Source organism: Scyliorhinus canicula, chromosome 1 (assembly GCF_902713615.1).
Source record: "Scyliorhinus canicula chromosome 1, sScyCan1.1, whole genome shotgun sequence".
Classification (NCBI taxonomy): domain Eukaryota; kingdom Metazoa; phylum Chordata; class Chondrichthyes; order Carcharhiniformes; family Scyliorhinidae; genus Scyliorhinus; species Scyliorhinus canicula.
Window position 1 is genome coordinate 190,388,598 of NC_052146.1, and position 24,925 is coordinate 190,413,522.

At 51.7% G+C, this 24,925-nt stretch overlaps 1 protein-coding gene across 4 annotated transcripts in view; it reads left to right on the forward strand.

Moving 5' to 3' along the window:
* The window catches only part of LOC119970450 (metabotropic glutamate receptor 1-like), a 328,367-nt gene that overhangs the window by 71,596 nt on the left and 231,846 nt on the right, over positions 1-24,925 (forward strand). For all 4 annotated transcript variants that reach the window (XM_038805092.1, XM_038805077.1, XM_038805103.1 and 1 more), the window contains exon 3: positions 14,829-15,078. In XM_038805092.1, the coding sequence (XP_038661020.1) occupies positions 14,829-15,078 (250 nt within the window). The remainder of the gene's footprint in view (positions 1-14,828; positions 15,079-24,925) is intronic.

Genomic DNA, 24,925 nt, shown 5'->3' on the forward strand with positions numbered 1-24,925 from the left:
GTGGGGGTGAGGGTGGTGTGGGGCGAGGGTGGTGTTGGGGTGAGGGTGGTGTGGGGGTGAGGGTGGTGTGGGGCGAGGGTGGTGTTGGGGTGAGGGTGATGTGGGGGTGAGGGTGGTGTGGGGAGAGGGTGGTGGTGGGGGGAGGGTGGTGTGGGGGCGAGGGTGGTGTTGGGGTGAGGGTGGTGTGGGGGTGGGGGGGTGGTGTGAGGGGGGTGTGAGGGTGGTGTTGGGGCGAGGGGGGGTGTTGGGGAGGGGTGGTGTGGGGAGAGGGTGGGTTGGGGAGGGGTGGTGTGGGGGTGGGGGTGGTGTGAGGGGGGTGTGAGGGTGGTGTTGGGGCGAGGGGGGTGTTGGGGCGAGGGGGGTGTGGGGCGAGGGTGGTGTGGGGGAGAGGGTGGTGTTGGGGGGGGGGGGGGGGGGGGGGGGGGGGGGGGGGGGGGGGGGGGGGGGGGGGGGGGGGGGGGGGGGGGGGGGGGGGGGGGGGGGGGGGGGGGGGGGGGGGGGGGGGGGGGGGGGGGGGGGGGGGGGGGGGGGGGGGGGGGGGGGTGGGGGGGGGGGGGGGGGGGGGGGGGGGGGGGGGGGGGGGGGGGGGGGGGGGGGGGGGGGGGGGGGGGGGGGGGGGGGGGGGGGGGGGGGGGGGGGGGGGGGGGGGGGGGGGGGGGGGGGGGGGGGGGGGGGGGGGGGGGGGGGGGGGGGGGGGGGGGGGGGGGTGGGGGGGGGGGGGGGGGGGGGGGGGGGGGGGGGGGGGGGGGGGGGGGGGGGGGGGGGGGGGGGGGGGGGGGGTGGGGGGGGGGTGGGGGGGGGGGGGGGGGGGGGGGGGGGGGTGGTGGGGGGGGGGTGTGGGGGGGGGGGGGGGGGGGGGGGGGGGGGGGGGGTGGGGGGGGTGGGGGGGGGGGGGGGTGTTGGGGTGAGGGGGGTGTGGTGGAGAGGGGGGTGTGGGGGAGAGGGTGGTGTTGGGGTGAGGGTGGTGTGGGGCGAGGGTGGTGTGGGGGCGAGGGTGGTGTGGGGGCGAGGGTGGTGTTGGGGCGAGGGTGGTGTGGGGTTGGGGGTGGTGTGGGGGTGAGGGTGGTGTTGGGGTGGGGGTGGTGTTGGGGTGGGGGTGGTGTGAGGGTGGTGTTGGGGAGAGGGTGGTGTTGGGGCGAGGGTGGGTGTGGGGGTGGGGGTGGTGTGAGGGGGGTGTGAGGGTGGTGTTGGGGCGAGGGTGGTGTTGGGGCGAGGGTGGTGTTGGGAGGAGGGTGGTGTGGGGGTGGGGGTGGTGTGAGGGTGGTGTTGGGGAGAGGGTGGTGTGGGGAGAGGGTGGTGTTGGGGCGAGGGTGGTGTTGGGGAGGGTGGTGTTGGGGGGAGGGTGGTGTTGGGGCGAGGGTGGTGTGGGGGCGAGGGTGGTGTTGGGGCGAGGGTGGTGTTGGGGTGAGGGGGGTGTGGGGGAGAGGGGGGTGTTGGGGAGAGGGTGGTGTTGGGGTGAGGGGGGTGTGGGGGAGAGGGGGGTGTTGGGGAGAGGGTGGTGTGGGCGAGGATGGTGTTGGGGCGAGGGTGGTGTTGGGGCGAGGGTGGTGTGGGGGCGAGGGTGGTGTTGGGGCGAGGATGGTATTGGGGCGAGGGTGGTGTGGGGGCGAGGGTGGTATTGGGGCGAGGGTGGTATTGGGGCGAGGGTGGTGTGGGGGCGAGGGTGGTGTTGGGGCGAGGATGGTATTGGGGCGAGGGTGGTGTGGGGGCGAGGGTGGTATTGGGGCGAGGGTGGTATTGGGGCGAGGGTGGTATTGGGGCGAGGGTGGTATTGGGGCGAGGGGGATGACAATGTGTCACAGGGAACCCCAGCTCAGCGGGGTTTCGCTTCCTTACCCGACGCCGATATCCACCCCGGTGACTGCCCTTTCTTTGGACCTACCAACCACATCCAGGGCCCTCTGCTCTGCCACGGTGAGGGGCCGCATGTCCACATCCAGGGCCCTGTGCTCTGCCATGGTGAGGGGCCGCATGTCCACATCCAGGGCCCTCTGCTCTGCCACGGTGAGGGGCCGCATGTCCACATCCAGGGCCCTCTGCTCTGCCATGGTGAGGGGCCGCATGTCCACATCCAGGGCCCTGTGCTCTGCCACGGTGAGGGGCAGCATGTCCACATCCAGGGCCCTCTGCTCTGCCACGGTGAGGGGCCGCATGTCCACATCCAGGGCCCTCTGCTCTGCCACGGTGAGGGGCCGCATGTCCACATCCAGGGCCCTCTGCTCTGCCAGGGTGAGGGGCCGCGTGTCCACATCCAGGGCCCTCTGCTCTGCCACGGTGAGGGGCCGCGTGTCCACATCCAGGGCCCTCTGCTCTGCCATGGTGAGGGGCCGCGTGTCCACATCCAGGGCCCTTTGCTCTGCCACGGTGAGGGGCCGCGTGTCCACATCCAGGGCCCTCTGCTCTGCCACGGTGAGGGGCAGCATGTCCGGCGCTCTCCCTCCAGTTTCTTCCCGCGCTAGGCGGTTATGGGAGGCCTTCTCTTTGGGTGGGGTGAATCAGAGAACGCAGTGTTAGACAGTCCATGTTAGACGCATGCTGCCCAGGGGGTGGGTAGCTGGTGGCTTCAGTGGCCAGGGCACCCAGCCATGGCAGCCGATATGGGTGCCGCATGTGGTGCATGTTGGGGGTGCCGCCCGCCCTCCGGGTGGGGGGGGGGGCGGATAGGGTTTATAGGTGTGTGGGATGGGGTTTGGTGCCAGGGGCACAGTGCTGTCTTCTCATCTTGGCCGCCCTGTGGTTTATTTCGGTACTGCTGGCCAGTCTGGATGGTGTTGCTCGTGGCACTTACGGCCTTTGCCACCTGCACCCAGGTACAGCGAACAGTGGTGGCTGGCAGGCTCCTACCCGGAACAGGGTACAGGGTCGCCTGCCATTCCTCCATGGCGTAGCGCAGGGTCTCAAGCTCGACATCGTTGAATCTCGGGGCCGTTCTCCTTGCTACCATCTTGTTGGCTGGGATGGAGTGAAGTGTGTATATGCGGCTGCAGCTTGTCAGCCTCCTGAGTGTCAATCGCGAAGCCAGCAAATCCGGCACTGTTTCTCAATGGAATCGATTGTGTTGCACGTAACGCTGGTGCTAGCTCAATGGTGCTGAATCGGTCCAGGTGCGACACCAGTTTTGCTGTCGTAGAAGTTCGCAAATCCTGCCCCAGCGTCAACACTTAGTCTGAGAAGCGGATAATTACGCCGTCTGACTTTTATTTTTTTGTTTAGAAATGTGGATGAATAGTCACAGGACTGCCGATTAACTTGTAATAAAAGAGTAAAACATTTATTAAACAAAAAAATATTCACAATTATACACTACTCATTTGTCCCAGTTATAACTTTACAGATATATGCAGATATGGAAGGATAATACAAGCTACAAAACCCATCTTATACTCAGTAAATAGTGTTCTCAGTAAATAGTCCTTGTAAACCAATAGGCGAAATGTTGTCAGACACACTCTGAAACCAAGTGACAGGGGTCACCCCAAAGCAACTACAGTGGATTTCCTACTGATTCCCCCAAACACTTGTCACATTCTGAGTCAACTGATCTCACTGGAACTCTGTTTTCCACACCAGGGTTTCCAACCTCTGAGCTCGAAGAACATGCCTTGGAATCTTCTGCCAAACAATGTTGGTTCATGGATGCCATGACCTGGGAGCCACCTCCAACATTTCAACCTCCTTTCAGTACTCCTCTGCCCTGGGTCATTACGTGCATTCAAATTCCGCCTTCCACGCACCCTTTCAGGTACCCAGTCATGCCAACAGGACATCATTGCTCACAGGCCCAAAATAAGGGGCGGGATTCTCCCGGACCCGGCGGAGCGGGGGGTCCCGGCGGGACATAATGGTGTGGAAAGCCTTTGGCGCCTCCGCCGGCCAGCGCGGGTCCGTACATGCGCGGGAGCATTAGTGGCTGCTGATGTCACCGCCACGCATGCGTGGGGGGTTCACCTTCGCCCCGGCCATCGCGGAGGCTTATATGGCCGGCGCGGAGGAATAGAGTGCCCCCACGGCACAGGCCCGCCCGCGGATCGGTGGGCCCCGATCGCGGGCCAGGTCACCGAGGGGGCACCCCCAGGGGCCAGATCACCCCGCGCCCTCCCCAGGACCCCGGAGCCCGCCTGCGTCGCCAGGTACCGCCGGTAAGGGACCTAGTCCAATTTACGCTGGCGGGACCTGCATAGAACAAGCGGGACTTCGGCCCATCACAGGCCGGAGAATCGGAGGGACCGACGGAGCGCGATTCCCGCCCCCGCCAAATCTCCGGCGCCGGAGAATTCGGCAGCCAGCAGGGGCGGGATTCACGCCGCCCCCCCAACGATTCTGTGACCCGGTGGGGGGTCGGACAATCCTGCCCAAGGTGTTGCTAACATTCTGATGAGCTGGGCTTCTAATGTTGGGCTTCTCGCAAGTTGACTTTAAATCTGGTTCCTGCAGTTGTTCTTTTGGAAAATCTGCTCTCTGCAGTTCTCTGTTCGGTGTTTAGCTCCTCCTGCCATTAGCTTACAACTGACTCAAATGCTCCTTCTGTCTCAGTGTGGCTCCTGGTGGCTAAGCAACAGTCGAGTTTTTCTTTAAATCCTGTTTACTTTACCATCGTAAAACCTTCATTGCAAAGCAGGCATCTGAACTAAACTGAAGTTATTAACTCTTAACCCAAAAATGCAGAAACATAAAAGCTATACCTTATTTCTAATACCCACAAAAACAAATACAAATTATTTAAAACTATTCCTATTTCCTGACACTAGATATAGATAAGCTGCGCAACTATCTGGCTAAAGATGGAAATATTGACAGAACATTTGTTGCTTGGCTGCTCGCTGCCATTCTCAACTGATGGCGTAGAGCTAGAGAGCTTTGCACTGCTTCAAGGATTGCTTAGCACTGTCTATAGCCTGCTGCTGCTGCTTACCTGGTACAGATGGCCTTTGCCTCATTGCCAGTCTCCACCCTCTGGGCCAAAACTGGGCAGGACAGGCTGCCTTGTTCTTTACAGAACCCACCTGATTTTATACTGGACTGGATTCTCCCCAGCTGTGTGTTTCTTGGCGATGCACCATTATCGCTTCCCGCCACTTGTCATTGGGATTTCCCACTGAAGCCACTCCACTGGGAAACCCACGGGCGGGGCTGCACTGCCAGCGGGAAAAGTGACTTGTAACGACAGAGGAATTCCGGTCACTGGCATTTGCAGGAGATCTACACTGTCAGAATATCCCCACTCCTTGTCCAAAGCAGCAATGACATAAATTTACACTGTGGTAACTGTTCGCATCAAGATTGAGAGGTGATTTAAGCTAATTAAAGATGAGTGCTTAGATCCTAGCAGCATATCAACACAAAATGTTCCATTGTCTTTTCTCTTTTCAGACTTTTTTTGGACCATCTACATATTTGCTCTATTTTTTAATTTGTTTTTTTTTAATTTTGCATGTCCAAAACATGCAGGTTTGCTTTCATTCATCTAAAGTTGGCTCCATTCATTAGATCAGCAGATGATTACATTCAGAAATGTTTGTTAATAATGTACAAGCTGATCTTCCAAAACTCGATTCATCCAGGATCTGTCCTCTCGCATTGGAAAATTGCTAAAGTCACTTCAGTATCTTTAGAAGGGTAGGAGAGATAAACAAGGGAACTGTAGACCATAAGAGTAGGAGCAGAAGTAGACCATTTGGCCCATCAGGTTTGCTGCACCATAAAATGAGATCATGACTGATCTTGTGTGATAATCCCTAACTTCAATTTCCCGCTTTATCTCCATAATCCATGATTCCCTTACTGATTAAAAATCTGTCTATCTCAGCCTTGAATATACTTTTAAAAAAATAAATTTAGAGCTTCCACTTTATTTTTTCCAATTAAGGGGCAATTTACCTTGGCCAATCCACCTACCTTGCACATGTTTGGGTTGTGGGGTAGAAACCCATGCAAACACGGGGAGAATGTGCAAACTCCACATGGACAGTGACCCAGAGCCGGGATCGAACCTCAGACCTCGGTGCCGTGAGGCAGCAGTGCTAACCACTGCGCCACCGTGCTGCCCGTCTTGAACACACTTAACGACCCAACCTCCGCAGTCCTCTATGGTATAGAATTCCACTGATTCACTACCCTCTGATAGAAGAAATTCCTACTCATCTGTGTATTAAATGGGCGACCCCTTACTCTGAGATTATGCCCTCTGGTCCTAGACTCTCTGTTGAAGAAATTATAAATCAGCACTTCGGGTTTTCGCCAAAGGTCCTTTATTTAACACAAAGTTCATAGAGGGATTAGAGAGACCACAGTCACTCCAAATGTCCCCGCTTTACAAAGGTAGGGCAAGCAATTTATATGATACAGTAAGCAATATCGAGGACAAAAAGCATTCTTTAGATTAGCAAAAAGACAGAAAAACGAGCAGGCCGGAGTTAGACTTTAATAACAGGCCTTGAGTTCCTCGCCTAAGAAAAATAATAATTGCCTGCTGTCAGCAAAACAATGTGCAGCTGTTTGCTTGTTTACATTGTATGACCTTCTGACTATTTCAGACAGAACTTCTTGACTGAAATAAGGCTAAATATCCATCATGCTTTGCCAAGTGCCTATTTCCATGAAATATAGTCAAGCAGCTGGTTAAGATGAATACAGGGTATTAAGGCAACTAATCCACCAACTAAAGTTCCTTCTGCACTCTCCCACAAGGGGAAACAACCTCTCAGCATCTACCCTGTCAAGCTAATTAGTCTTAATGTCTGTTGTGGGGAAGTTACTAGAATCTTACACTTGGACAAATATGAATGGATTAGGGTAAATCAGAATGCATGGATAAGTAACGTGTAACGTGTAATGAATTTTTTGAGGACATAACTAATGAGGCAGATAAGGGACTGTTCATAGGTTTTATTTATATGGACAGCCAGAAGTCATTCAATCAGGTTCTACAAAACAGACCATTAATAAATGTAAGAGTGTACGGGCCTGGAGGCAATCTATTAGGGCCAGGAGATGGAACCTGGGGGGGGGGAAGCTAAGGACAGGTCCTCTCGGCAATCCCAATGGGGAGTTCCTATTATGTTGGGTGCAATGACGAGGAAGGGGGGGGGGTTATGCCCGCATGATGGTGGTAGGGAGGGTGGAGAGTTAGATTGGGAGGATGCCCTTATGCCAGTGAAGATAGGGGAGGGTGACCCGACTATTCAGTGGTGGGGAGGGAGGTTGGCCCTCTGTGTTGGAGGGTTTGGGGTGTTCCCCTTGTCTGTCGAGGGTCCCGCTATCATGAGGGAGGGGCTTGAACTTCACTTTGAGATCAGGGTGCCCTTCAATTCTCAATTCTGGCATGTTGCGGAGTTTAGAACCCCCACCACCACCAGCAGCTGGCTGTGTAATCCTCAGCAGCACTTTGAAAATGCGAAGAGTGATCTTTGAACTGTCTGGAAAAGGCAGCTGTGAAACTAACAATTTTGCCAGTGTTTTTCACACCAGATCAAGCACCCTGTGCAATTTTTGGAAAATTCCAGCCAGAGAATAAAGATAATGAGTATTCAAACCAGCAGCATGAGACTGGTTGGGTCCCCCAGGAATCTGTATTGAAGCCTTAGCTTTTTGTTATACTTTGAGGTGATTTAGTTGAAAGAATAGAGAACCATATATTGAAGTCTGCAGATGGCACTGAGGGGGATCTGATTGAGGTGTACTAAAGTATGAGGAACATAGAAGACACCTTTCCCCTCAGTAGTGGGATCACTAACCAGGCGGCAGCAATTTAAGAGATTTAGAGGAAATTTGAGGGAAACCATTTTCACCCAAAGGGCGGTGGGAATCTGGAACTCGTTGCCTGAAAGGGTGATTGAGAAAGGAATCCTCACAGCGTTTAAGAAACATTTAGATGAGCACTTGAAACTCCATGGCTTACAAGGCAACGGACCAAGTGTTGAAAATGGGATTCGAATAGACAGGGCAACACGGTGGAACAACAGTTAGCGCTGCAGCCTCACAGGGACCCGGGTTCAATTCTGACCTTGGGTGACTGTGTGGAGTCTGCACTTTCTCCCCGTGACTGCGTGGGTTCCCTGGGTGCTCCAGTTTCCTCCCACAGTCCAAAGGTGTGCAGATTAGGTGGATTAGCCATGCTAAATTGCCCCCTAATGTACAAAGAATTGCAGGTTAGGTGGGGTTACAGGAATAAGAACATAAGAACATAAGAACTAGGAGCAGGAGTAGGCCATCTGGCCCCTCGAGCCTGCTCCGCCATTCAATGAGATCATGGCTGATCTTTTGTGGACTCAGCTCCACTTTCCGGCCCGAACACCATAACCCTTAATCCTTTTATTCTTCAAAAAACTATCTATCTTTACCTTAAAAACATTTAATGAAGGGGCCTCAACTGCTTCACTGGGCAAGGAATTCCATAGATTCACAACCCTTTGGGTGAAGAAGTTCCTCCTAAACTCAGTCCTAAATCTACTTCCCCTTATTTTGAGGCTATGCCCCCTAGTTCTGCATTCACCCGCCAGTGGAAACAACCTGCCCGCATCTATCCTATCTATTCCCTTCATAATTTTAAATGTTTCTATAAGATCCCCCCTCATCCTTCTGAATTCCAACGAGTACAGTCCCAGTCTACTCAACCTCTCCTCATAATCCAACCCCTTCAGCTCTGGGATTAACCTAGTGAATCTCCTCTGCACACCCTCCAGCACCAGTACGTCCTTTCTCAAGTAAGGAGACCAAAACTGAACACAATACTCCAGGTGTGGCCTCACTAACATCTTATACAATTGCAGCATAACCTCCCTAGTCTTAAACTCCATCCCTCTAGCAATGAAGGACAAAATTCCATTTGCCTTCTTAATCACCTGTTGCACCTGTAAACCAACTTTCTGTGACTCATGCACGAGCACACCCAGGTCTCTCTGCACAGCAGCATGCTTTAATATTTTATTGTTTAAATAATAATCCCGTTTGCTGTTATTCCTACCAAAATGGATAACCTCACATTTGTCAACATTGTATTCAATTTTCCAGACCCTAGCCCATTCACTTAACCTATCCAAATCCCTCTGCAGACTTCCAGTATCCTCTGCACTTTTCGCTTTACCACTCATCTTAGTGTCATCTGCAAACTTGGACACATTGCCCTTGGTCCCCAACTCCAAATCATCTATGTAGATTGTGAACAATTGTGGGCCTAACACGGATCCCTGAGGGACACCACTATCTACTGATCGCCAACCAGAGAAGCACCCATTAATCCCCACTCTTTGCTTTCTATTAATTAACCAATCCTCTATCCATGCTACTACTTTACCCTTAATGCCATGCATCTTTATCTTATGCAGCAGCCTTTTGTGTGGCACCTTGTCAAAAGCTTTCTGGAAATCCAGATATACCACATCCATTGGCTCCCCGTTATCCACTGCACTGGTAATGTCCTCAAAAAATTCCACTAAATTAGTTAGGCACGACCTGCCCTTTATGAACCCATGCTGCGTCTGCCCAATGGGACAATTTCTATCCAGATGCCTCGCTATTTCTTCCTTGATGATAGATTCCAGCATCTTCCCTACTACTGAAGTTAAGCTCACTGGCCTATAATTTCCTGCTCTCTGCCTACCTCCTTTTTTAAACAGTGGTGTCACGTTTGCTAATTTCCAATCCACCGGGACCACCCCAGAGTCTAGTGAATTTTGGTAAATCATCACTAGTGCATCTTCAATTTCCCTAGCCATCTCTTTTAGCACTCTGGGATGCTTCCATCAGGGCCAGGAGACTTGTCTACCTTTAGCCCCATTAGTTTGCCCATCACTACCTCCTTAGTGATAACAATCATCTCAAGGTCATCACCTGTCATAACCTCATTTCTATCAGTCACTGGCATGTTTGTGTCTTCCACTGTGAAGACCGACCCAAAAAACCTGTTCAGTTCCTCAGCCATTTCCTCATCTCCCATTATTAAAACTCCCTTCTCATCCTCTAAAGGACCAATATTTACCTTAGCCACTCTTTTTTGCTTTATATATTTGTAAAAACTTTTGCTGTCTGCTTTTATATTCTGAGCAATTTTACTCTCATACTATCTTACTCTTCTTTATAGCTTTTTTAGTAGCTTTCTGTTGCCCCTTAAATATTTCCCAGTCCTCTAGTCTCCCACCAATCTTTGCCACTTTGTATGCTCTTTCCTTCAATTTGATACTCTCCCTTATTTCCTTAGATATCCACGGTCGATTTTCCCTCTTTCTACCGTCCTTCCTTTTTGTGGGTATAAACCTTTGCTGAGCACTGTGAAAAATCGCTTGGAAGGTTCTCCATTGTTCCTCAACTGTTTCACTATAAAGTCTTTGCTCCCAGTCTACCTTAGCTAGTTCTTCTCTCATCCCATTGTAATCTCCTTTGTTTAAAAACAAAACACTGGTATTTGATTTTTCCTTCACACCCTCCATCTGTATTCTAAATTCCACCATATTGTGATCGCTCCTTCCGAGAGGATCCCTAACTATGAGATCATGAATCAATCCCGTCTCATTACACAGGACAAGATCTAGGACCGCTTGTTCCCTCGTAGGTTCCATTACATACTGTTCTAGGAAACTATCGCAGATACATTCTATAAACTCCTCCTCAAGGTTGCCTTGACCGACCTGGTTAAACCAATCGACATGTAGATTAAAATCCCCCATGATAACTGTTGTGCCGTTTCTACATGCATCAGTTATCTCTTTGTTTATTGCCTGCCCCACCATAACGTTACTATTTGGTGGCCGATAGACTACTCCTATCAGTGACTTTTTTGCCTTACTATTCCTGATTTCCACCCAAATGGATTCAACCTTATCCTCCATAGCACCAATATCATCCCTAACTATTCCCCGGATGTCATCCTTAAATAACAGAGCTACACCACCTCCCTTACCATCCACTCTGTCCTTCCGAATAGTTTGATACCCTCGGATATTTAACTCCCAGTCGTGACCATCCTTTAACCATGTTTCAGTAATGGCCACTAAATCATAGCCATTCACGATGATTTGCGCCATCAACTCATTTACTTTATTCCGAATACTATGAGCATTCAGGTAAAGTACACTTATGTTGGTTTTTTTTACCTCTGTTTTGAATCTTAACATCTCCAGTTTTACTCCTTTTAGTATTACTGGGCCTATTCACTGATCGAGCAAGTGAGTGGGCCGAGGTAGGGTGCTCTTACAAAGTGTCGGTGCAGGCTTAATGAGCCAAACGGCCTCCTTCTACACTGTAGGGATTCTCTGGGATTGTAAATTGCAAGTAGCAAAGAAACATTGCTGGATTAAGTGAGTGACTAAAATTGTGGTGGCTGGAGCTCAATGAGAGGAAACTTGATGCCATTAAATTTGGACCTATGAAAAATAGGTCAAAGTATTTTCTAAGTGTTGAGAAGTTAGGAACTCAGGAGAAGCAGGGAAATTTAGGGGTCCAAGTACAGAAAAAAACATGAAAATATAGATACCAAAAATAAGTTAAGAGGCTAGTAGAGTATTGATCTTTAATACAAGCGCACTGGAGCATAAAGGAGTGAGGATTATGTTTGAGTGATTATAAAGCTCTGCCAGGACACAATTTAGAGCACAGCTTTCAGTTCTGAGCACTGCATCTCAGAAAGAATAAATTGCCCTTCGAAGGAATGCAGCACGATTTCATCAAATCATATCTGGACAAAAGTTATTTTTTATAAGGAGACGTTGCTTAGACGAGTTTTCCCCTCAAATCCCCTGCATAAAGAAGGCTGAGGGGTTGACATTTGACAATTAGTTAAAAATTTTAAGGTATCTAGAAATTATTTATTGAGTGGAGAAGTTCAGAACAGGGGAACGTTACATAGAACATACAATGCAGAAGGAGGCCATTCGGCCCATCAAGTCTGCACCGACCCACTTAAGCCCTCACTTCCACCCTATCCCCATAACCCCCCCTAACCTTTTTGGACCCGAAGGGCAATTTATCATGGCCAATCCACCTAACCTGCACATCTTTGGACTGTGGGAGGAAGCCGGAGCACCCGGAGGAAACCCACGCAGACACGGGGAGGACGTGCAGACTCCGCACAGACAGTGACCCAAGCAGGGAATCGAACCAGGGACCCTGGCACTGTGAGGCCACAGTGCTAGCCACGTGTGCTACCGTGCTTATAACCTTATAGCCATGGCAGGCATTCAGGGGTGATCTCAAGAAGCAGCTCTTCGCAGAAAGAGTAATAAAAATCTGAAACTCTCTCCATTAAGGAGCTGTTGGGGCTTAGCCAATTGAAGTAATAAGACTGAGATTGATAGATTGCTGTTGGGCAAGGGTATTAGTGATTGCAGAACCAAGGCGAGTGGATGGTGTTAAAATACAGATGTACCATGATTAAATTGATTGGGGAACAGGCTCAAGGAGCTTGGGTTGCCATCTCCTTTTCCAATGTTCCAATGCGCTCAGGCTTACTGTTTCAGTGGCTGGCTTTGATAAATCATTCCCAACAGCCTAGTGCATATTTTGTGACTTCAAAGCAGTTTGGATTGTGTACGAAAGACTGACGGAGAGGTTAGTTTGTTTGGATGTGTGAGCTCAGTAAATTATTATTTCCCTTTTCCTCAGATAGAAATCAAAACTGAATTACATCAGCATGATTTTGCATGACAGGAGTGCTGCATTTTCCCCATGTCGGATTTTTAAAAAATGTATATCAGAGATGAAAGGGCTACATGACTAATGGAGGCGTGTCGAATCACAATTCTTCCTCCTCTGATGCCATGTCTTTGAATCAAAACAATCAGTAATATAAGGATACTGTGCACATTAAAATTCATAAATGAACTGAGTGTGGACATCTAAATGCTGTTTCAACTGTGCACAATCAACAGCATGAATCAGCCCGCATACAGGATGCCAAGTCGCATTTCAGAATATAAACCTTGCAGTGCCTGTTGCTGATTCTTCCTGAGCCAGTACTTCACATGCTTGCATCCTATTAGTTCCTATTTATATTTCAGCAGAGGCATTTGCCAACTCAAATCAATAAAGAGGTGACGGACTGCTAATAGATTTTTGAGCCATTTCTAACCTTCTTACCCAAGGGTTTTGCTTCCCTCAGGGGCGGTACGGTGACACAGTGGTTAGCACTGCTGCCCCACGCCGCCAGGGACCCGGGTTCAATTCCAGCCTTGGGTGACTGTCTGTGCAGAGTTTGCACTTCCTCCCCCTGTCTGTGTGGGTTTCCTCCGGGTGTACCGGTTCCCTCTCACAATCCAAAGATGTGTGGTTTAGGTAAATTGCCCCTGCGTGTCCAGGGATGTGCTGGTTAGGTTACGAGGATAGGGCGGGGTTGACGGGGGAGTGGACCTGGGTAGAGGGCTTTTTCAGAGGGTCGGTGCAAACTCGATTGTCTGAATGGCCTCCCTCAGCACTGAAGGGATTCTATGATTCTATATCTTCTGTTAATTGTAGAGGTGAGTCCCAACCTCCCATATCTTCAGGAGTATCTCTCCTTGCTTAAGATTTAAGAAAACCCTGTCTGGTAATTGATTTTAATCAATGTATTTATCTTGAACCTCCATTTGTTATAGTTCCAGTCTTCAAGGGACCATCAGCGGGATTCTCCTACCCCCTGCCGGGTCGGAGAATCCCCTGGGGGAGGCAGCGCGAATCCTGCCCCGCCAGCGGCCCTCCTGGCAATTCTCCCGGCCCTGATGGGCTGAGCGACCGTCGGTTTTTGGCCAGTCCCGCCGCCGTGGATTAGACATGGTCCCACACGGCGGGAAAGGAAACAAGTTCCCGGGTAACAGTGCTAAACCTCATGCTTACCTTATTTAACCTACCAAATAGACAAAATACGACAGGCGGGATTTTTTTTGCCGTTCTCACCAGCAGGTTCTCCCCTTACCGTTGAAATCAACCCAATCCCAGTGGATTCTCCAGTGGTGGAGCAGGTGAGCCATGCAAAAGCCCGTCGATTTTGGCAGGAGCGGAAGTTGGTACCGGTGGCTAATGGCTCGCCACATCCGCCACGGAAAAACCAACTGTGGAATTCAACTGTCGTCGGTTCTTAACCACCTCAATCACAACCACATTCAATTACTTCACAAAGCAATGGTGCCCAAACCTATGAAGCATTCACAGCATTCATCTCTTGCGACCTGATAAATCAACATTTGGTCATTAAAATTTTGTTAACCAACGACATGGAGATGATTTACGACCCTGTGGTTGTTTGACTCTAACCCGGTTACTGAATAAATAAATAAACAGGGGCTGGAATTCTTTGGCATTCGCTGACGGTGGCATTCTCTAGCCCTGCCGGCAGCGCGGCCCCGCCTGCTGGTTTCCCGACAGCATGAGGTGGGATTGACAGGGGAGGGAACAGGGAATCCTGCCGGCAGTGAATAGTGCGCCACCTCCTGCTGCCGCGAAACATGTGGCTGGGAGGCCGGGGAACCCTGCCCGAGATGTGCATTTTTATAGCACTATTCACATCCTCAGGTGCCCCCTCCGCAAAATGCTTGCCAATCAAATACTTCTAAAGTGTGGCCGCTTTTGAAATGGAGGAAACATGGCAGCCAATGTACCCACAACAAAGCCCCACAAACAGAAATCGGAAAAAAGGCCAGGCGGTCTGTTTCTTAGCGATGTTGATTGAAGGAAAAATGTTGGCCTATACACCGTGGGAACTCGCCTGTCAGGTGAAATGTGCTTATTTTTGGAAGGGGACATAAACCCACAATTGCAAGGCATGTGTGCTACCACTGAGCTAGAGTTGGCACTGTGTATAATGCTGTTGCCATGGTCACTGTCCAGGCTAACCCTTAATCAAAATGATCTGACATCTCTTTCAGGAAACTATGGAGAGAGTGGCATGGATGCTTTCAAGGAGTTAGCTTCACAGGAGGGATTATGCATCGCACATTCAGGTAAAATCTACAGCAACGCCGGGGAAAAGGTTTTCGACAGACTGCTGAGAAAACTAAGGGAAAGGCTGCCGAAGGCAAGAGTTGTTGTCTGCTTCTGCGAGGGGATGACGGTGAGAGGCCTACTTATGGCGATGAGAAGACTCGGTGTACTGGGAGAGTTTCTACTTATTGGCAGGTAAACAAATTGTTTTATTTAATGTTTCTCGCACCAATGCGTCGAGCTATTATATATCCTCATATCACAATGTGATAATATACTACACTCTATCTGCTTAATAATATGTAGGGCAGTACGGTGGCACAGTGGTTAGCACTGCTGTATCAGGGCGCTGAGGACCCAGGTTCGATCCTGCCTCTGGGTCACTGTCCGTGTGGAGTTTGCACATTCTCCCGTGGTCCCCCCCCCGTCGGAGAATCGCCGGGGGCCGGTGTCAATCCCGCCCCCGCCGCATTCCGAATTCTCCGGCACCGGAGATTCGGCGGGGGTGGAAATCGCTCCGCGCCGGTCTGCGCCCCCCCCCCCCCGGCGATTCTCCAGCCCGTGATGGGCCGAAGTCCCATCAAGCCTCTCCCGCCGGCGTGGATCAAACCACCTACCTTATCGGTGGGAGCAGGCGGCGCGGGCAGGCTCCAGGGTCCTGGGGGGGGGCGCGCGGGGCGATCTGGCCCCGGGGGGGTGCCCCCACAGTGGCCTGGCCCGCGATCGTGGCCCACCGATCGGCAGGCGGGCCTGTGCCATGGGGGCACTCTTTTCCTTCCGCCTTCGTCATGGTCTTCACCATGGCGGAGGCGGAAGTGACCCCCTCTCCTGCGCATGAGCGGGGATGACGTCAGCAGCCGCTGATGCTCTGGCGCATGTGCGGACTTCCGCCGGCCGGCGAAGTCCCTTCGGCCCCAGCTGGCATGGCGCCAAAGGCCGTCCACACCAGCCGGCGGAGTGCTAACCACTCCGGCACGGTCCTAGCCCCTCAATGTTAGGGCTTGGCCCCTAAACCACACCCCTGGGGCGGCCCGACGCCGGAGTGATTCACACCACTCCATCACGCCGGGACCCCTGCCCCGCCGGGTAGGGGAGAATCCCGACCCAGAAATCAATTCCTTCACCACTATTGGTCACGAGGGGGGCTCAGGATTTATGTCAATGTGACCTACGTTGTTTTTCATCCATTTTCCAACATTACAAAAGTGACTGCACGTCACAAGCAAAGACATTGCCCTTTTCAGTACACAGCCTGGTTTTTTCTTCGCACTCTACGGTGAATGTTCCTGCCAGAACCATGTCCGTATGCAACTTGAAATGACTGATGCTTGTGCACAACCTATTTTTCCCCTGCGCAGGGCGGTCTGATTGCTATATGGTCGTCCACCATGCGCACCTCAGAGGGAACATTGCTCGCAAGTATCTCATTGGCTGTCAGCGATTTGCAATACCCTGAAGTCCCGAAAAGCGGTATTTGAATGTACTTTGTTGCCTTCTTCCATTTCCATCAGTTCCCTGTCTTCACTCCCGTTGTGAGAAGCTCCCCGGAAGTATCAGTTTGTACGTGTCACCCCATAAAGTGGAGAGGCAGGAGTGAGTATAGAGAACAAAGCTACAGTAAAGGCGGATCTGCTGAAAATGGATTTGTGCATTCCAACTAGTTGCTCGACACCAAAGATTTTGGGATGATAAATGGGCCTGTGGACCCATAAAAACCTTCAATGAGGAAGCTATTCTGGAGCCAAAAAAAGAAAAAACACAAGGATTTGGTACTGTATTATCTTTTATTTTAACAGCTCAAGCAGACCTGGCTGACAGTTTGATTTGGAACAGTTATACCTGAATTCAGTGGTATTTCAGCTGTACAGAGAGCCATCCATTTGTGTTGCTGTTAACGCCCTTTAAATTCAGAACATGAACTCTTCCCAGGATTCCATGTGGATTGTCCACCAGCTCAGTCAGAGACACGTCAAATCTGTTATCATATCCAACATTCAGTGGTCATTTGCTTAGAGTTTCTTTGACTTTTTAAACGTGGTTTTGTTCCCCATTTGTGTTTTGCCCCTCCTTTCCGCAATGTGCACGAGTTATTCTGCATTAACACTGACTTTTGCCTGATAGTTTTGAACCAGAATTCAAGAGGTTAGAAATTCCCGAGTTGGTTCTGACAGATTAAGGCTGGGATTCTCCAAAATCCCAGCCAAGTGTTGACACCGGCGTAAACACCGGAGTGTTGCACGCCGGCGTCAATGTCCTCTTGGCCCAGCGATTCAGTGGGCCACAGGTTGCCAGCACAGTGCCGGAGTGCTGCGCGCAGTTCCGGTGCCGATATGCAGCCCTGCACTGTCGACGAGGGGTCGCACATGCGCGTGGTGGCCGTTTCCGCGCCAGCGTCACACAACATGGCGGAGAAACACAGCAGGTCCACACAAAATGAGGTAGGCCCCCTCAAGATTGCACGCGCCCACCGATCGGCAGCCCACGATGGCGGGCCTGGCCATCGTGCAGGCCCCGCCCGGAGTCTGATTCACCCGCCCCCCCCCCCCCCAACCCGGACAGCCACCGTTGCCGCAGGTCCGATCTCCCGCTGGGTGGTACCAGGTTGGAACCATGCCGGCAGAACTCGGCGGGAGCTCGGCCGGTCGACCGCAGAGAATCGCCACCAGGTGGTCTTTCAGCGGCCCCTGACCGGCGCCGCCTCGACCGCTCGCGAATGGTGCCAATTCTCCGGTCGCCAGAGAATCGCGTCCCAGCGTCAGTGCCGCTTGGCAGGAATTTCTGCCATGACCAGCGATTCTCAGACCCGGCGCGGGCTTGGAAAATCCCGGCCCAAATCTTTTGAAACCATCCCTGGGAAACCACTTTGAGAAACGATGGCTGAGTCCGACCTCACGATTTCCCTTACGAAGGGCCCCTTGCAGGTGAGGCCCTCAGTGGCCGCAATTTTCCAGTCATTCCCATTGGTTCGATCTTTCGCTCTGACTGACGGCGACCCACCCACCCACAGTGGGTTCCCCGGCAGCGGATTGTGTGAACTGCGAGAAAACCCATTTACACAGTGGTGGGACTGAGAGATCCCGCCATGCTCAATGGCAGACTGCCTCCATCAGCTGAAAATTCCGCCCAATGTGTTTTATACCTCGGAGCTATGCAGAGATGACAAGAGTTTGTGTTCAGGAGCCTACAATGTTTTAAAATGTGAACCACTCCGGCGTCGGGCCGCCGGGAAGGTGTGGAATACTCCGCACCTTCAGGGGCTAGGCCGGCGCCGGCGGGTTGGAGCCATGCCAACCGGCGCAGAAGGGGCTTGGGGCTGCAGCAACTGGTGCCGAAGAGCCTCCGCGAGTTGGCGCATGCGCGGGAGCGCCAGCGTGTAATGCTATCATCCCAGCGCATGCGCAGGGTGGTTCGTCTCCTCACCGGCCATGGCGGAGGTCCACAGCAGCCCGTGCGGAGGGAAAGAGTGCCCCCACGGCACAGGCCCGCCCGCGGATCGGTGGGCCCCGATCGCGGGCCAGGCCACCGTGGGGCACCCCCTGGGCCAGATCCCCCTGCGACCCCCCGAGGACCCCGGAGGCCACCCGCAGAGCCAGGTCCCGCTGGTAAGTATCTTGGGCGGGATTCTCCGACACCCCCGCCGGGTCGGAGAATCGCCGGGGGCTGGCGTGAATTCCGCCCCCGCCAGCTGCTGAATTCCCCGGCGCCTGGGATTTGGCAGGGGTGGGAATCGCGCCACGTCGGTCGGCGGCCGTTGGCAGCGGCCCCCCCCCCCCAGGGATTCTCCGGCCCGCGATGGGCCGAGTGGCCACCCGTTTTCGCCCGGTCCCGCCGACGTATATTACACCACATATTTGCCGGCGGGACCTGGCTGCGTGTGCGGCCTCCGGGGTCCTCGGGGGGGGCGCAGGAGGATCTGGTCCCGGGAGTGCCCCCACGCTGGACTGGCGTGTGATAAGGGCCCACCGATCCGCTGGCGGGCCTGTGCTGTGGGGGCACCCTATTTTTCCGCGTCGGCCGCTGTGGTCCTCCGCGATGGCCGACGTGGGGAAGAACCCTCCCTGCGCATGTGCTGGGATGACGCCAGCACACGCTAGCGCTCCCGCGCATGCACCAACTCGCACCAGCCAGTAGAGGCCCTTCGGCGCCGGTTGGCATGGCGCCAAGCCCTTCCCCGCAGGCCGGCGTGGGCAAACCGCTCCGGCGCTGGCCTAGCCCCTGAGGGTGCGAAGATTCCGCCCCAGGTCTAATTTATGCCGGCAGTGCCGGCCTAAAACGGTCGGTCACTCAGCCCATCGCGGGCCAGTGAATTGTCGGGGGGGGGGGGGGGGAGCGCTGCCAGCGGCCGCCGACCGGCGCGGCGCAATTTCTGCCCCCGCCAAAACCCTGGCGCCTGAGAATTCAGCCGCCGGCGGGGGTCGGATACTCGCCGCCTCCCCCCCGGCGATTCTCCGGCCCGACGGGGGGGGGGTCGGAGAATCCCGCCCTAGATCTCTCCTCTTTGGATCTAATACTCTCCTTAATTTCTTTTGTTAGCTGAGTAGCATGCTCTCACATATATCGGGCGAGATTCTCCCAAAACGGGAGAAATCGTAAAGCTGCCGTAAAACCCGGGCGGGTTTTACGGCAGCGCGCCCCTTCCCGACCGGGGACCGATTCTGGTCCCCGGTCGGGGCTAGCAGCCCGACGCCGTAGGCTCCGGCAAGACGGGCTTAACGAAAATCGTGGTACGGCCGTGCCAATCGGTGCCATGGTTATTAATAGCGAGTTTGTGACGCCGGTTTTACGAACGGCAAGACCAGGTGTGTTTGCCGTTCGTAAAAACGGCGGAAAGGGCTGGGACTTCGGCCCATCTAACAGCTGAGAATCGCTGCCGGCCGTAAAAAAACGGCGGCAGCGATTCGGGTCGGGACTTCGGCGGGGGGGTGGGAGAATAGCGGGAGGGCGGCAAAAATGTCGGGAAGGCCCTCCCGCTATTCTCCCACCCGTCGTGGGGGGCGGAGAATTTCGCCCATCATCTTTTGGTTGAGAGCTTGAGTCTGCTGCTACACTGTCCTCTCCGCTCTGGGAAGTGTGAGGGATCATGTGGCTCTATTATCGAGGTGGAGCGTTTTCTATGAACCATCAGTTAATTTGTGAAATAACATTCAAGGGAGAATCCCCATTCTTACTCTCCATTTTGATAGAAGTTATTACAGAAATAAAATCCTTTAATAAAGTCAAGGACACTGTTGGCTTTTAAAGGTTATTAATACAAACAACGTGTTGTCCTTGGGAAAATGTAGCTTCTGGACAATATAGATATTTAACCTCCCCCTCCCACCACCCACCACATCCCCCCCCCTCCCCTCCAAAAAGGCAGGATATTTTAAATGGAAGTCCTGCATCGGTCTTGCCACCAAATCTGGGGCTGTTTAGCACACAGGGCTAAATCGCTGGCTTTGAAAGCAGACCAAGGCAGGCCAGCAGCACGGTTTGATTCCCGTACCAGCCTTCCCGAACAGGTGCCGGAATGTGGTGACTAGGGGCTTTTCACAGTAACTTCATTGAAGCCTACTTGTGACAATAAGCGATTTTCATTTCATTTCATTTTCAAATCATAAAGAATTATCACAGCGGGAGCCAGGTAAATGACCCACGGGCTGTGGCTTGTGATTAAGAAGTAACTTTTAGAATGGAAACCTAGGAATTCTATGAAGCTGTGTCCATTACATGGATAAGCTGGATGCAAAAGCATCAAATATGGTGAGTGGATTGCACTTATGCCTGACCTGGAAGGGTGGCATCAATCATGTTGATATATCAAAAGAGGCATCCAGGACCCTCCCTGAAGTGGATATGAGCCCCCCGGCACATGCAATTAAGAGACCTAGAATAAAGTCGCCATAGCCCCAGATGATCATAGGCTGCTTTCCCCTTTGTGGAGGAGAGCAGACTTGTGATGATTTAACCTGAGGATCACCACACCTCAGGCGAGGGGCAAGGTTGAGAAGACGGGGCCTTCATGAATAACCTCAGCCTGCTCGGGGATTGAACCAACGCTGTTGGCCTTGCTCTGCATCATGACCCAGCTGTTCAGCCAACTGAGCTAAACCAAGCTCGAGCATGTTTAATGCCCATTGTGTCAAATTGGTTTGCCCAGAACTAGCACCAATTGAGTTGAGGTCTAAATAGCACAGTTAATGGAACCACTGCAGGCCGAAAAGGTACAATAGAATTACCTGAGGTCCTCCACAGCCCATTGCAGTTCCAAAGACTATTGCCAACTCATAGAACATAGAAAATACAGCACAGAACAGGCCCTTCGGCCCACGATGTTGTGCCAAACTTTTGTCCAAGGTTAAGAACAAATCAATCTACCCCCCAGCATTTTACCGTAATCCATGTACCCTTCCAATAGCCACTTGAAGGTCCCTAATGTTTCCGACTCAACTACTTCCACTGGCAATGCATTCCATGCCCCCACTACACTCTGGGTAAAGAACCTACCTCTGACATCCCCCTTATATCTTCCACCATTCACCTTAAATTTATGTCCCCCCAGGGAAAAGGTCTCTGACTGTCTATCTATTCCTCTGATCATCTTATAAACCTCTATCAAGTCGCCCCTCATCCTTCTCCGTTCTAATGAGAAAAGGCCTAGCACCCTCAACCTTTCCTCGTAAGACATACTCTCCATTCCAGGCAACATCCTGGTAAATCTCCTTTGCATCTTTTCCAAAGCTTCCACATCCTTCCTAAAATTAGGTGACCAGAACTGCACACAGTACTCCAAATGTGGCCTTACTAAGGTTTTGTACAGCTGCATCATCACCTCACGGCTCTTAAATTCAATCCCTCTGCTAATGAACGCTAGCACACCATAGGCCTTCTTCACAGCTCTATCCACTTGAGTGGCAACTTTTAAAGATCTATGAACATAGACCCCAAGATCTCTCTGCTCCTCCACATTGCCAAGAACCCTACCGTTAACCCTGTATTCTGCATTCATATTTGTCCTTCCAAATGGACAACCTCACACTTTACAGGGTTAAATTCAATCTGCCACTTCTCAGCCCAGCTCTGCATGCTATCTATGTCTCTTTGCAGCTGACAACAGCCCTCCTCACTATCCACAATTCCACCAATCTTCGTATTGTCTTCAAATTTACTGACCCACCCTTCAGCTCCCTCATCCAAGTCATTAATGAAAATCACAAACAGCAGAGGATCCAGAACTGATCCCTGCGGTACGCCACTGGTAACTGGGCTCCAGATTGAATATTTGCCATCCACCACCACTCTCTGACTTCTATCGGATAGCCAGTTTTTTATCCAACTGGCCAAATTCCTCACTATCCCATGCCTCCTTACTTTCTGCATAAGCCTACCATGGAGAACCTAATCAAATGCCTTAGAAAAATCCATGTACACTACATCCACTGCTTTACCTTCATCCACATGCTTGGACACCTCTTCAAAGAATTCAATAAGACTTGTGAGGTAAGACCTACCCCTCACAAATCCGTACTGACTATCCCTAATCAAGCAGTGTCTTTCCAGACCCTCAGAAATCCTATCCCTCAGTACCCTTTCCATTACTTTGCCTACCACTGAAGTAAGACTAACTGGCCTATAATTCCCAGGGCTATCCTTATTCCCTTTTTTGAACAGGGGCACGACATTCGCCACTCTCCAATCCCCTGGTACCACTCCTGTTGACAGTGAGGACAAAAAGATCATTGCCAACGGCTCTGCAATTTCATCTCTTGCTTCCCATATAATCCTTGGATATATCCTGTCAGGTCCGGGGGACTTGTCTATCCTCAAGTTTTTCAAAATGCCCAACACATCTTCCTTCCTAACAAGTATCTCCTCGAGCTTATCAGTTTGTTTCACACTGTCCTCTCCAACAATATGGCCCCTCTCATTTGTAAATACTGAAGAAAAGTACTCGTTCAAGACCTCTCCTATCTCTTCAGACTCAATACACAATCTCCCGCTGCTGTCTTTGATCGGACCTACCCTCGCTCTAGTCATTCGCATATTTCTCATATATGTGTAAAAGGCCTTGGGGTTTTCCTTGATCCTACCCGTCAAAGATTTTTCAAGCCCTCTCTTAGTTCTCCTAATCCCTTTCTTCAGTTCCCTCCTGGCTATCTTGTATCCCTCCAGCGCCGTGTCTGAACCTTGTTTCCTCAGCCTTACATAAGTCTCCTTCTTTCTCTTAACAAGACAATCAACTGCTCTTGTCAACCATGGTTCCCTCACTCGACCATCTCTTCCCTGCCTGACAGGGACATACATATCAAGGACACGTAGTATATGTTCCTTGAACAAGTTCCACATTTCAATTGTGTCCTTCCCTGACAGCCTATGTTCCCAACTTATGCACTTCAGTTCTTGTCTGACAGCATCAAATTTACCCTTCCCCCAATTGTAAACCTTGCCCTGTTGCACTAAAGTGAAAGTCACAGAATTTTGATCACTATCTCCAAAATGCTCCCCCACTAACAAATCTATTGCTTGCCCTGGTTCATTACCAAGTACCAAATCCAATATGGCCTCCCCTCTGGTCGGACAATCTACATACTGTGTTAGAAAAGGTTCCTGGACACACTGCACAAACACCACCCCATCCAAACTATTTGATCTAAAGAGTTTCCACTCAATATTTAGGAACTTGAAGTCACCCATGAGTGCTACCCTGTGACTTCTGCACCTTTCCAAAATCTGTTTCCCAATCTGTTCCTCCACATCTCTGCTGCTATTGGGGGGCCGATAGAAAACTCCCAACAAGGTGACTGCTCCTTTCCTATTTCTGACTTCAACCCATATTACCTCAGTAGGCAGATCCCCCTCGAACTGCCTTTCTGCAGCTGTTATACTATCTCTAATTAACAATGCCACCCCCCACTCCCACCTCTTTTACCACCCCTCCCTGATCTTATTGAAACATCTATAGCCAGGGACCTCCAACAACCATTTCTGCCCCTCTTCTATCCAAGTTTCCGTGATGGCCACCACATCGTAGTCCCAAGTACCGATCCATGCCTCAAGTTCACCCACCTTATTCCTGATGCTTCTTGCGTTGAAGTATACACACTTCAACCCATCTCCATGCCTGCAAGTACTCTGCTTGCGGACTGCTCACCATCAACAGCTCCCTCACCTGATTGCTGCCAGCCTGCTCGTCCCTGATTGTTTTCATACCCCCTCCCCACCTAAGGGGCATTGTGGATGATGAAGGAGCTCAAGAATTACAATTGTCTTCATTGCCCTGTGGACACCCAGTACATGTCCACATGTAAGCCTGGTAACATAGTGGCTGTATTACTGAGCCACTGAACCAGCGATATATGTTCAAATTCCATGACAGCAAGTGGAGAATTCAAATCAAGTTAATTAAATAAGTGCCTTAGGAGTTCTCAGTATTGCCACCAAATTCTGTGAATGGGTGAAGCACTGAGGGCAGCAAAGACATAGAATGTACTCTGGGTGTGAGACTTCAGTGTACATCACCAAGAATGATTTGGTATCATCATGACTGGACAACCTGACTGAGTCCGGTGGCAGCTGGTGAGTGAACAAACCCAAAAAGAAATTCCAATTGATTTTGTTTACACTATTTTTCATGCTGCAGATATATCTGCGCAAACAGTATTGGTAGAAGTGATCACTCCGCTGTCCTAGTAGAAACACAGCCCGTCCGCTAACACTGTGCTGTATCATAGAATCCCTGCAATGCAAAAGGAGGCCATTTGGTCTATTCAGTCTGCACCAACCTCCCAAAAGAGCCCTTACCTAGGCCCACTCCCCCACCCACCCAGCCCTATCCCCCGTAACCTAACCTGCAGATCCCTGGAGACTAATGGGATTGATTTAGAACAGAGCTAGAACGCCAAACGGGCATCCATGAGGCATGGTGAACCAATGGTAGCAGCAAAAGTGTACTCCGGCACTACCTGTAACCTCCATGCTGCAGCACATCCCTTACTCTACCATTACCACCAAGCCAGGGGACTGACCTTGATTCAATGAGGACTGCAGAGCAGACCTCCAGGGG